The sequence below is a fragment of the Salmo salar genome, chromosome ssa21 (assembly GCF_905237065.1).
Source record: "Salmo salar chromosome ssa21, Ssal_v3.1, whole genome shotgun sequence".
Lineage (NCBI taxonomy): Eukaryota > Metazoa > Chordata > Actinopteri > Salmoniformes > Salmonidae > Salmo > Salmo salar.
This window is the reverse complement of record NC_059462.1, coordinates 16,167,908-16,182,351: the sequence shown is the minus strand read 5'-3', so window position 1 is coordinate 16,182,351 and position 14,444 is coordinate 16,167,908. Positions and strand designations below refer to the sequence as shown.

The window sequence follows — 14,444 nt, the reverse complement described above, 5'->3', positions numbered from 1 at the left end:
GAAAGAAACAACTGTGCACTTTTGTCACTGTGATAGTTAGCTGTTATAGTAATGTTATAGGACTACACACAACATTTGTAACAGTGACTGGTGCAGTTTTGCGTAGTGATGAGAAAACATCCTCATATTCAGTCACGTTTTAGGAAAGAACATCCTAGATCACAAGGGTTCGCCCTTTTATCACTTACTACAAATCCTTGATGTATAATCAGTTGTTATGTCATTAAAAGTATGTAAGACTGAAAATAAAGATGAAGTGGACTTTAAAGTCCTCTGACGCTGTAATCACATCTTCGATAGAAATGAATATGATCCCTTTTAGTCCTGACTCATTGAGCATGTTTTATATTTAAATGTGAGTAAATTTCAAAGGGACTGACCTTCCTCGTAGGAAGGGTCAATGAGCAGCTGCAGGTACAACCGGGACAGTCTGTCCTCATGAACCATTTGTAAAATACTAAAGCTCCTCTGGCACACTTGTAAATAGACTGCAGATCATTGTACACAAAACAAAATTACTCATTTCAAAAACACATTTAAGAAGACTGTCACAACTAAGAAAGGTCAGACCAAATGTATTATATACTGAAATACTTTATTTCTTCAATCTAAAAAATACAATTCAAAATTCAATGATTAACATTTGCAATATCTATTTAAATTGTACATATAAACATTAACACCAAAACTACACTGTTATATAGAATTGTTTTTATTTACAAATCATTCTTAAAATTCACGTCACTCATACACGGACCAGGTCTACATCTTTATTATATACATCAAGACCTATCAATAGACAAAATACGTTGTACATTTACAAATGGTTCTAAAAAACAGTAGTGTGTCAATTGTGCCATTTGAAAGGGAGGATTTCAGGACCTAGGTTCATCTAACTCGCCTATCAGTGATCATGCTTCAGCCCATGACTTCCCAGAGTCCTTGAAGTGTGAACCCCTCCTTCAACTTTTCAACTGCAATTCCCAGCTCCTCAGAAAACATAGGTTCCCGGTCTTGTTGCTTATTGCCATCAGCAAAGTATGCCTTAGAAGCAAACAAATAGAAATCAGTTATCACAATGGCATTAAATAGGAGGTTAAGTGTTTAAACCATCTTACAAAGTATACCTCAGTCTGTATAAACATGATAGCACTAGGCAACACCAAAGCCATGTTTGCAGTACGTTGTGTAACATTAATTTAGCAACCTGTTATTTTCAGATTGTGAAAACAAATCAGACTCCCAGGGGGAGTTGACAGTTTGGCTAAGCACACTCACAGTGAAAGCATCAGTCTGCTCATCGGGCTCAATTTCCACATCATCAGGGGGCTGGTCCACTGTCAGCTCCTCCAGTGGCTGAGGCTGGAATCATTGTTGGGAGAGAGAATACTTATTGTTGAAACATGGCAAAGCCATTACACATCTAACTGCATTCATTGTGATATTTTCATCGATGTGTGGTCACTTGTATAATGTAGGAGTACCTTTTCCTCCATCTCATAGTCCACTCCAAAGATGGGGTTGGCAGAGTAGACTTTGTGCAGCGAGTTGATCTCTTTAACTGCATCTTGAAGCTTATCCATTGGGTCGATCTTAAATCCAAGCACATATCCTCCAGTCTACAAACAAAAAAGACGTATGTACTCAGGAGTATGTCAATGGCACGCAAGAGACAAGTTCTTCACTCCGTATTTTATGTCATGTTTTAAAGCTGATACTACAACACAGATATTCTACATATCCTATTAAACGACTAGTTCTATATGTAATTCTATGGTACACAATACGTCAAATACTACATTGGATACATCTCAAATGATCACAATTACCTGATGAAAGCTTTCTATCACCAAAGCCAGACCAAACTTTGAGTCTCTTACTCTGATGGAACACTTTGGGAAAGAAAGTGACAATAATGATCACAATTACCTGCTGAGAGCTTTCTATCACCAAAGCTAGGCCAAACTTTGAGTCTCTTATTCTGATGGAACGCTACGGGGAAGAGAGGTGACAATAAGGAAAATAGATGATCACTTTCAATACCCTAAAAGGTGTTGTAAATTTGTTAGGCTGGACATGACAGCAGATTTTTTATTATTTTGTTTACGGCACTTACAATTTGAAGATAGGGAATGCTGACGTTGAAGCTCTCGTTCATATTGGCATGCCACACGATCCGAACATTAGTGATGAAAAAGGTCCCTAGATTACCCTACAATATACAATTCAGATCAGTACGTTTTATTGAAAGAGCATGAAACACCTTTTGATTTGAAATACTTCCTGAAGGATTAGCTAGTTGATGTGTACCTGGTCACTGGATAAATTCCACACCCCGTTGATTTTGTCATACACTTCCTCTCGAGGCAAAAGCCTCAGTTGTTTATTTTGAATAAGAGCTCCTCTCAGCTTCAGGTCACGGTACATTTTAGAGGTCTCATAAGCCCTATAGCAGAGGGATATGGACAATTAGTTGACGAGACACTCAACTCAGCAGTGACTTGACTGAATCATATCACATAACATAATCTGGAAAAGTGTAACAACTTCCACAAGGGTAATTTCTTGTTTTCTAGGTACAAATACCTGTGAACAGCAATGACAGATGTAAATAGTCTTGGACTCCCTGGAACCACATTGGTGAAAATGAACTCAAATCTTGTATTGTTAGACTTTGTCAAGATATACAGTGCTTCAGTCTGGCCTCTCAATTTCTGAAAAAGAACATTCTTAGTATAAATGGTGGTGACATCTAGGCAAGTCTACCCATAAAGTAAATTGATAGACAGTCCTATACAGTATACTTACAGAGTTAGCTGTCCTTGTTGTGATGTTAATAATGGAATTGTATCCAACAGCTGTGAAACAAAGAACATAAATGTCACTCCATTTTTTTTTTAGAGAAACCATACTAGCTGGGTTGTTCCACAAAATGAGTGCCTTTTATGTTTTGATATTTTAAGTTGAAATTGTGCACCAATATAGAATTTTAAAAGCCTGTTATATTAAATGAAGTGCCCTTTAATATAGACCATATGTAGATTTCAATAAATCGGAGACTTGCTAAAGTGCCAAAATTCAGCATTTTGACATGTCCCTCCGTACACGGTGCACCCTCTGCGACTTCTAGGAAGATTTTAGCCCACTTAACCTCAACATTTCTACCATCACAGTAATACCCTAGTTATTTTTGTTGCCTTGACAATGTCATTTCTGAAGATTATTACTGATTTAATGTGATTAATTTACATCGGTCTCTCATTTTAATTACGGTCAACCCTGCTACATGACCTGAACTCTCGTTTTAATACGGTGAAACTATTCCCTAAAAAAAATGTTTTCCTAAAGAAACATTGGACAGCTACAGTTAAAGTCGGAAGTTTACATACACCTTAGCCAAATACATTTAAACTCAGTTTTTCACAATTCCTGACATTTAATCCTAGTAAAGATTCCCTGTCTTAGGTCAGTTAGGATCACCACTTTATTTTAAGAATGTGAAATGTCAGAATAATAGTAAAGCGAATGATTAATTTCAGCTTTTATTTCTTTCATCACATTCCCAGTGGGTCAGAAGTTTACATACACTCAATGAGTATTTGGTAGCATTGCCTTTAAATTGTTTAATTTGGGTCAAACGTTTCGGGTTGCCTTCCACAAGCTTCCCACAATAAGTTGGGTGAATTTTGGCCCATTCCTCCTGACAGAGCTCGTGTAACTGAGTCAGGTTTGTAGGCCTTCTTGCTCGCACACGCTTTTTCAGTTCTGCACACACATTTTCTATAGGATTGAGGACAGGGCTTTGTGATGGCCACTCCAATACCTTGACTTTGTTGTCCTTAAGCCATTTTGGGGTTATTGTCCATTTGGAAGACCCATTTGCGACCAAGCTTTAACTTCCTGAGTGATGTCATGAGAGATTGCTTCAATATATCCACATAATTTTCCTGCCTCATGATGCCATCTATTTTGTGAAGTGCACCAGTCCCTCGTGCCGCAAAGCACCCCCACAATATGATGCTGCTGCCACCCACGTGCTTCACGGTTGGGAAGGTGTTCTTTGGCTTGCAAGCATCCCCCCTTTTCCACCAAACATAACGATGGTCATTATGGCAGTTCTATTTTTGTTTCATCAGACCAGAGGACATTTCTCCGAAAAGTACGATCTTTGTCCCCATGTGCAGTTGCAAACCGTAGTCTGGCTTTTTTATGTCAGTTTTGGAGCAGTGGCTTCTTTCTTGCTGAGCGGCCTTTCAAGTTATGTCGATATAGGGCTCGTTTTACTGTGGATATAGATACTTTGTACCCGTTTCCTCCAGCATCTTCACAAGGTCCTTTGCTGTTGTTCTGGGATTGATTTGCACCTTTCGCACCAAAGTACGTTAATCTCTAGGAGACAGAACTCGTCTCCTTCCTGAGCGGTATGACGGGCTGCATGGTCCCATGGTGTTTATACTTGCGTACTATTGTTTGTACAGATGAACGTGGTACCTTCAGGCGTTTGGAAATTGCTCCCAAGGATGAACCAGACTTGTGGAGGTCAACAATTGTTTTTCTGAGGTCTTAGCTGATTTCTTTAGATTTTTCCATGATGTCAAGCAAAGAGGCACTGAGTTTGAAGGTAGGCCTTAAAATACATTAACAAATACACTTCCAATTGACTCAAATTATGTCAATTAGCCTATCAGAAGCTTCTAAAGCCATGACATCATTTTCTTGAATTTTCCCAGCTGTTTAAAGGCACAGTCAATTTAGTGTATGTAAACTTCTGACCCACTGGAATTGTGATACAGTGAATTATAAGTGAAATAATCTGTCTGTAAACAATTGTTGGAAAAATTACTTGTGTCATGCACAAAGTAGATGTCCTAACCGACTTGCCAAAACAATAGTTTGTTAACAAGATATTTGTGGAGTGGTTGAAAAACTAGTTTTAATGACTCCATCCTAAGTGTATGTAAACTTCTGACTTCAACTGTAATAGTCAAATGATATTGTAAAAGCGGTAAGCTGGTTCTACTCTTTTTGGCTATTTTCTGGTGGAATATGAGTGGGTCGGGCATAATACGTCAACCCTGTTACCCATAGATAGACAGGCTAGAAATGTTTAAACTATAAAACATGTTTTGTTAAGCTTGTATTAAATTGCCACTCCGTTGCACCCTACAAGCTTCCATTCCCCCTGTCAGAAGGGGATTTGTCTCATTTAAGAAGAAATCCTCAACCCTGTTACGGTCAACCCTGTTACTTTATTTGGCACTTACTAAAGTAATTGTATTTAAAACCTCTTGAGATGACCAAGTTATACTTCTCAAAAGGCACGGAATCTTTGTGGCCCACTGTAGTACCATCATAATCCAAAAGCAGGCTAAATGAATTGAGATGAGAATAATAATGTTTTCCCTTTGCAGAGTGGTTGCTCCTCTAGCAATGTCAAGGAAAGATAAATAAATGTACATAGCTAGCTAGGTCTAGGTGTACTCACACAAATTGACTCTTGGCAGAGCCAAAGAATGCCAGATGATCCTCAGATTTGTTACCAGAAGCCTCCCTGCAAGTAAGGAGGAAGTATTGTATAATTAGTGCAAATGCCCATAACCACATGGTTGCTGGTTCCAGTCCCACATAGTCTGGCTGTTTACCTCTCCCCCTTAATTGCTACATTGGGGTCAGTAGTGGGATAGACCTGCTACATTTACTTTACCTCGATCCCCATTGTTTCCTTTGGTGTCTTCAATGGAATCAAGGCAGTCTATCAAGACCTCGCCAGGTCGCGTTTTCATTTGCCTGTAAATAAAAACAGTTGTAGCTAGTCAGTGTTTTCCTATGTAACTAGCTAGCCAGCTAGATTCATTCTAGCCAGTAGCTGCTTTTAGTAAGATCAGTCAGATGATGTGGCTTGTGGCTCAGTTGGTAGAGCATGGTGTTTGCAACACCAGCGTTGTGGGTTCGATACCCACGGGGGACCAGTACGGGGGAAAAAATGTATGAAATGTATGCATTCACTACTGTAAGTTGCTCTGGATAAGAGTGCCTGCTAAATGACTAAAATGTAAAAATGTGAGTGTATTTACATATACTAGCGTTGCTCCCCATTGTATTTGGCTGTACAAAAACACTCAGCGGGAAGCCAGAAGTTAAATAACCTTCAATTTCAACTTATTGTGCCAGTGGGCACAATAAGTTGGTCATTATGACGAGGGTAATTCGAGACAAAATATCTAAAGGAACATATTATTAAGCAGACTTCCCAAACGTGGGTCTGTTATAGATCCACTTCCTCTCTGCTTCCCTCGTCAAAATAGGTTATTGCTGCACATTTTCTTTATTTAACTAGGCAAGTCAGTTAAGAACAAATTCTTATTTACAATGACGGCCTAGGAACAGTGGGTTAACTGCCTTGTTCAGGGGCAGAACGACAGATTTTTACCTTGTCAGCTTGGGGATTCGATCTAGTCACTGGCCCAACACTCTAACCACTAGGCTACCTGCCGCCCCATGTGCCCTACGTGGACAAAAAAAGGAATAACTTGTACGGGACTTATTTTCACATGAGGTAAGCAGAGAGGAAGTGGGTCTACAGCACGTTTGGGAAGTATGTTTAATAATACTAAAGATTCTCTTTTATATTAAGATATTAGCATGACTGCTCTAACAATGGAAATACATGTCCTCAATGATGAAAGCCAGGCAGGTGGGGCCATTGAAGTCAATGAGAGCAGATACACGTGTGAACAACAGGCCATAAATATAGATAAGAGGACTCATCTTTGTATCTCCATTTTAAAGTAGTACATTTTCTTCTTCCTCATTGGCTGATTGCTTCCAACTCATAGGAATACCCACCCAGTCGATTATTTAAAAAATGGTGGATGCCCTCAATAGCGATGTCCATGCTAAAACGTGTTATAGCCATGAGTCCTCCATCTACTAACATATGACAACAGGCACAACTCCGATATAAAGTAATTTAGAGGTAATTTGCCGAAACGGCACGTGCACCCAGTTATATCAGTCCATTCCTAACAACGTAACCATTATGACACGTATAACGTTAATTGGTCAAATAAGCCTCATGTAGAAAATTATCAATTACATTTTGTTGTTGACCAAATTCGACAGTCTATCAATGACCTCCCATCCAAAAATTCCTAATTTCGTGGGTTTATTTTCGTGGACAGATTTTGGGCAGAGTAAAAACTATTGCTTCGCCTCTTCCGATATGATAATATTTTCCTTTAGATATTTTGTCTCAAATCCCCCCGTCATCATAACTAACTGTCCTGCCCACCGGCACAGTAAATGTACATTTCGTTTAACTTCTGGCTTCCCGCGGACTATTTTTGTGCAGCCCAATAGAATAGAAATAAACGCTAGCGTATGTAAATACACCCGCGTTGAAAAGCAGCAATCTAGCCAGCTATCAAACGGCTACGGCTAGGTCCCCCTTTTCTTTGCACTCTGCTGCTGCATATCTTTATACTAACTTAACATTACTGGTGAGCAATTAAATAACTTACTGTGCGGTTATATCGAATCTAACATCTCTATCCTCCCAAAGAACATCCAACATTGAAGCCATGATATTAGAACAACAGGTAGCTGAATCACTATTACTAATCTTCTCCAGACAAGATGGCCAGCCAAAGATTACGCGTCTTCCTCGTTCCCATTCCCTGTTGCCCTGGCAACATTACTACGGTAAGCACAAGGGACATAATAGAAAAGCAAACCGCGTTTCTTCTTGGTAGATAGCAAGCAAGCACAGTTCACCTTGCTTCTAAAAATGCTTTTCAAGGTCAACGTGTGTCATCAGCACTACAAACACAGAATGTTAATTTGGCAACAATACCTGTTCACCTGACAGTGAATTAATAAAGAAATAAAGAAACAAACACCACATTCAACGTTAGAATAAAAACAAATACAAAACAGTATCATCAAAACCAGTCAACAAAAAAATGTGGTGATTCATTTCAAAGTTAGCTTTTTCATATCAGTGATGTGAAATTTCCAACCAACACGTTTTCCAAAATACTTTGGCAGAAAAATGCATAGTTGTATACCAGTGGCGGTCAGTGCCGTTTATGATGTTGGAGGACACTTTTTTTTTTCATGAGCATGGCCTTATTTCTAGTACAGCATGTTGGATGACTGTCATTCATATTCCATTCACCCAGTTCAATGTAACATCGATAGGTTTAGGCTACTACATGATACTCAAATCCTATCTAGGGTGTAATAATTAATCCAACAGTTGCAAACGAGCATTTCTATTGGACAAATGGAGCTATTTTTTATACCCGTTTAGTTTGCTTCCGTTTAAGAAAGGTTTTTCAACAGAATCGGCGGAATGAATACACCCCTGATCACGCATAAACACAGTTCACTTTCATAGCAGCCACGTTGTATTCATTCTAGCCTCTATGCACTCTTCTCCTTTCACCTTTTCCCTTCGTTTGTGGACTTCAATGAACAACACCTCAGCTTTATGTGACCAGGCAAAAAAAACGTTCCAAGCCAAACCATGTCATAACCGCTACACACAGCGTACATCATTGTCCCCATATTAGCTAAAGTAACATCCTAGTCAACATAGCCAGTAGAACTAATGTGTTAGTAAACCTGCTACAATCTTGTAGTAACATTACAGTGTATGGTCAGTAAGCAGTTAAACCAGCGGGCCCCAGTGGCAATAAATTAATAAAACCAAAAGCTTAACTTGATTTGGAAGAGTTCCAGTGTTGTGTTGGATAGTCATAGCCAGCTAGCTAACATAGTATCCCTCTGTTTGAGTAACTAAACTAACCAGCTGCATTTGCTAGCTAAGTAAGTGAAACTGAAAGTGAAAAAATTACACTCTCTCTCTCGCCTCTCCTTCATTTTTGAAGAAATGAATTTGTTGAAAACTGTTCAACTAGTCTTTCTCTTTGAGTCAACTACTCGCCAAGCTGTAGCTTATGCTTCCAGTACTAGATTCATTCTCTCATCCTTTGATTGGGTGGACAACATGTCAGTTCATGCTGCAAGAGCTCTGGTAGGTTGGAGGACATCCTCTGGAAGTTATCATAATTACTCTGTAAGTCTATGGAAGGGGGCGAGAACCAAGAGCCTTCTAGGTTTTGTATTGAAGTCAATGTACCAAAAGGAGTCCGGAAGCTAGCTGTCCTCCGGCTACATCATGGTGCTGCCCTTCAGAGTGCTGTTGAGGCTTCTGTAGACCTTTATTACAAAACAGTGTGTTTTAATAAATAATTTGTTGACGTGAATATATTTAGTATAGTTTTATCTAAAAAGGACAATTTTTTCAATGTTTTACAATTTACATTTTTCGTGAAATTCACTGAGGACGATGGTCCTCCCCTTCCTCCTCTGAGGAGCCTCCACTGATATCATTCCATGCTGCATTCTCAGAGGCCCCATCATGTTGTGGAAGGTTTTGTTAGCCAAGTCTAGCCTTGCAGCAGTAGGCCTAACTGCCTAACTACCAGTAACCTGTTTGGTTTGTGTAGTACCGTAACTACCAGCTTGGTTTTGAATACTTTTGTTGGACTTGATTTACATTTGTTTATTCACTGTATTGTAAACATTTACAGTATTACAAAATACAAATGGAACCTTTCTGCAATTCCAAACTGTAGCAAATTAAATGTTTACACCTTTTAGTAAAATTCTTTAGTATATATCACTATTCAGAAAACAAGAATACAGTTCACTTCTATAAAATGTTTAATTACCACCTTGTACTATTTAATATTTTTTACTGTATTGAAAAACATGGTCTATTGATGGTGTAAGGGGTGCATAACTGGTGGCAGGGAAGTCAGAGGCAGGAGAGCATAACCCGACACGCACCAGTCAAACACATGTGCACATGCACTTACAATAAACAATACCACACAAAGACATGGGGGGAACAGAGGGTTAAATACACAACACATAATGAGGGAAATGAAAACCAGGTGTGTGGGAAAACAAGACAAAACAAATAGAAAATGGAAAATGGATCGGCGATGGCTAGAAGACCGGCGACTTCGACCTCCGAACACCGCCCGAACAAGGAGAGGCATCGACTTCGGCAGAAGTCATGACAGATGGTTATTGTTAGTATTTGTTGTGTCATTAATGGTGAGATTACCTCATTCGATGACAAATGATACTGTTTTAGTAAAGTTATATATATATTATTTTGACAGGTATTTGAGGGTGTTCATGCATTTTGGTAGAGACATTTCCATAAACAATCAAAATGTCTGATAAATGCAATTCTAAACAGCAATAATGACATCAACATATATAGAGTAGGGTGACTCCCCAGCGGCTCAAACCCAGGCCATCAGCACCAATGACATACAGCCTAACCACTGCCCAAATAAGGGATATCTATAGGGTTTGTGCTTATTTGGCCAGAATACAGTAGTTAATCCCTGTCCAGAAGAAACCCTAAACCATCCTCCCTAGGCACTTGTGTAGGTCTGAAACAACTTGATAGGTGTAAGCAATATGGTGAATGCACTTTGAAGTAAATTTCAGCTCTTTTAAAAGTACATTCAAGAAAATATTTTATTGATCATAGTGATTCAGGAATATCATTAAAACAGATTAATATGCCCCAGCAACATTCGACAACTATACAGAAAGCACTTTAATTGCTGAAATAAGTAAATAAAATCAATGATGAGAATAGTCAGATTAATGGATATCTGACACGGACATGGTGGCGTTGCAGGAAGATCAGAGTACCGTGAACCAAGAGAGTTCAAATCCCAGGTGAGGACATGTTGAATAATGATTACTGTAGAAATTAACATGCACAATATAATCATGTATGTCAAAGATGTAAATTGAAAACACTGTGTTAAAATCACTGTGTGTATGATTTATCCCTAACCTTGCCAACAGACAAAGAGCTATGAATAGATTAGTGGTTCACCAATCAGTGGCTCGGCAACAAGACTTGACGTGCAATACGTTTTTCTAAATGTTCTTGCAACATTCCCATGAAACATGTCTAGAACATTAATATCTTATGTTCTGCGAACATGGCAACCATTGTCTGTGAATGGTTCATGGAATATTGTTCTAACCCACAGAAAACTGGACACATGAATGTTTTTGCCAAGTTCCCATGAAGCGTGTCTAGAATGTTAATATCTCAAGTTCTGAAAACATGGTAACCACGTTCTGGGTAAGTTCTATTTTACATTAGGGGAATGGTCTCTTGGAAACATTGCTTGCACATCACAGTAACATTCCTATGAAAACATTAGTTAATGACCTAATGAGACTCTTAAGGGAATGTTCTCTAAAGTTGTTAGAATGTTTGTTATTAGTTGCGTAGGTGTTAATGATGGGAAAAATACTGGACTGTGTAGATGTTACAAACTTGCTTCTATGGTATGTGAGGGACATTGGACGACTGTGAAGACACGCCAGGCAGTCCAGTGGACAGGACAGGAGGTCCTTTGAACCCACATACTTTGTTCTTTATGATCATCATTGAGTATAGGCTTGGTCAAATGCTCTGTCTTAGTTGAACTCACTCTTAAACTGCTGATATTACATTTACATAAGTTTCACTTAAGTAGAAATGTCCCTGAATATTGCACAAGTATTAAACATGAAGCTACATGTCTCACAAGCTAACCACAAAGTCCTCTTATTCGATTGAAGGTTTATATTCCATCCGAAATGCAGAAGACACATGTAGATGTCACGTTTTTCCCCTACTTAGAGACCAGCCCTTTTTGTGTGTATTTAATGTACTGTATTTTGAGTTTGCAGTGGCTTTTCAAGTTACAATTTGTGTTTCTCTTCCTTGCTTTCTTAATTGATTTATTGTAGACCCCATCATCCATGGCTGGTCTCTTTGGAGAAGAGAATTGGCCCAAGTTTACCACACCTGTGCCTCATTGACCTAACAAGCTACCTGCCTGGTTATAGTGTCACTCCCAGCTCACTTCTGGGCAGCTGCTGGAGGAGAAAGACTACCACCGGACTTTTGCTGCTGCTGCTACTGCCGCCGCCACCACGTCACAGGCAGCCACCCACCCACCAACCAATGAAGACCGAACATATGTGGTTGAATACATCTGTTCGGAATGGCTCCCTGCTAATGCCGGTTCCCCCCACTGTCAACTGCCCTCGACCGGACCATGTGCTGGGTGCCACACAAGCTTGATGACAACGGACGATGAAGAATGACTACTTAACGAACCAACGGCGGTAGTGTGTTAGGGAACAACGGTAGTGATTGGGATATGAAGCTTTGTGACACATTGAGTTTTTTTCCCCAGACAATTGTGTTAAATAGATTAATTACTTGAGGCTTTGAGCGAGAGTACACTAGTGGCACCTGCTGGTCAAAATAATTTAGAACCACCAAATTATTATAGAAGATGTCCCACACGCTGTAGCGTGTGTGCAGGGTAGCCTTTTTGTCTTCTAACAAACCAATCAGGTGGTTGTTTGAAGAAACGATGCTTCGGATGCCATTGCTCTCGTGCTTCTGATAAAATTATACAGGCATCGGTAAACTGCTTAGCGACTTCAACCCATGCTTCAGAGCGCTGGTACCAAACGTAACATCACTAGACAGCAACAGGCCCCAGCGAGGGCACAGGGGCAGGGCAGATTTTCATTACAGGATCATGTACTTTACTGTTTGACCAAATCATGTGTTTTAGCTGCCTGAAAAAATAGGACTTTGAGTGAGGTGACCTTTCTACATATTTTGACCAGCCCACCCAACAAAAAATTGTCCTGAAGGTGACAGACAATGCAAAGTAACATTTATTATAATCGGCAGGAAAAACAAACTGACAAAGTCTATCCCCTTTACAAGAAACAATGTTTTATGACACAAATAATTTTCAGAATCAATGTATCTCAGGGGCAGCAGGTAGCCTAGTGGTTAGAGCATTGGACTAGTAACCGAAAGGTTGCAAGATCGAATCCCTGAGCTGACAAAGTCCAAATCTGTTGTTCTACCCCTGAACAGGGCAGATAACCCACTGTTCTTAGGCTGTCATTGAAAATAAGAATTTGTTCTTACCTTAATTAAACTAGGCAAGTCAGTTAAAATAAAAATATAGTTTTGAGTTCAAGGAAGTTTCACTTTGTGCGTCTTGATGTGACTTCTCGTACCCAGAGCACTATGCATTAAAGCTGTTACTTTGACCTTTGACTCAAGTTTCCTTCTTTACATTTACAAAGTCAACTTGTAAGTGAAAATTTGGTCTACATCAAAGCTGAGATTTAGTCACTACTAGTGACAAGCTGTATCTGTGAAAACATTGCTCCATATTTTTGTTAATGCATTACCTCCATGTTCTAATCTGAAGCCACTGAACAAGTGATCTACAATGGCGGCACATGCTCCTACCCCTGAGATGCTTGCAGCAGCTCTGGATAAGCTGGCTACTGAAGATATGCAATGACTTCACTGGTACCCTGATAGTGGTGTGAGGACTGATTATTTTAAAAAAATACAAATCTCATACCAATGGATGCGCTAGAGAATGCTGACAGTCAGAACACCGTGGCTATTTTGGTGGATGCCTTTGGCTATGAGGGTGCGTAGATATCCCAGACTATCCTAATGCACATGAAAGTTACTAAGATGTAAAAATGACCACATTTTTTGCAACATATCTGAATAAAAAATGAAATTGTTGTAAATCTGATCTGCAGGTGTCTGACCACATAACCAGATGTCACGGTGTTACTACACTGAACAAAAATATAAAATCATCATGCAACAATTTCAAAGATTTTACTGAGTTACAGTTCATATAAGGAAATAAGCCAATTGAAATAAATTCATTAGGTCCTAATCTATGGATTTCACATGACTGGGAATACAGCTATGCATCGGTTGGTCACACAACTTAAAAGGTAGGGCCGTGGATCAGAAAACCAGTCAGTATCTGGTGTGACCACCACTTGCCTCATGCAGCGCGACACATCTCCTTCGCATAGAGTTGTAGCCTGTGGAATGTTGTCCCACTCCTCTTCAATGGCTGTGCAAAGTTTCTGGATATTGGCAGGAACTGGAACACGCCGCCGTACGCATCGATCCAGAGCATCCCAAACATGCTCAATGGGTGACATGTCTGTTGAGTATGCAGGCCATGGAAAAACTGGGACATTTTCATCTTCCAGGAATTGTGTACAGATCCGTGCAACATGGGGCCGTGCATTATCATGCTGAATCGAGGTGATGGTGGCGGATGAATGGCCTCAGGATCTCGTCACGGCATCTCTGTGCATTCAAATTGCCATCGATAAAATGCAATTGTATTTGTCTATAGCTTAAGCCTGCCCATAACATAACCCCACCGCCACCATGGGGAACTCTGTTCACAACGTTGACATCAGCAAACTGCTCACCCACACAACGCCTACACGCTGTCTGCCTTCTGCCCGGTACAGTTGAAACCGGG

General features: G+C 39.7%; 1 protein-coding gene across 2 annotated transcripts; it reads right to left on the bottom strand.

The window, feature by feature from the left end:
* Positions 1 to 576: 576 nt before the first annotated feature.
* bbs5 (Bardet-Biedl syndrome 5) lies at positions 577 to 7,723 on the bottom strand. 2 transcript variants are annotated; one of them, XM_014163951.2, is made up of 11 exons: positions 7,521 to 7,723; positions 5,705 to 5,787; positions 5,486 to 5,551; positions 2,809 to 2,858; positions 2,587 to 2,714; positions 2,311 to 2,446; positions 2,117 to 2,212; positions 1,830 to 1,892; positions 1,485 to 1,619; positions 1,279 to 1,362; positions 577 to 1,044 (listed from the first exon to the last, which is right to left on the bottom strand). In XM_014163951.2, exons 1-11 carry the CDS (start codon positions 7,580 to 7,582, stop codon positions 919 to 921), a joined length of 1,029 nt encoding a protein of 342 aa, XP_014019426.1. In that variant the 5' UTR covers positions 7,583 to 7,723; the 3' UTR covers positions 577 to 918. The 2 variants fall into 2 exon arrangements, with proteins under 2 accessions (XP_014019426.1, NP_001134089.1); NM_001140617.1 differs by lacking the exon at positions 1,830 to 1,892 and adding an exon at positions 1,930 to 1,992 and having other exon boundaries at positions 581 to 1,044; positions 7,521 to 7,651.
* Positions 7,724 to 14,444: the final 6,721 nt, after the last annotated feature.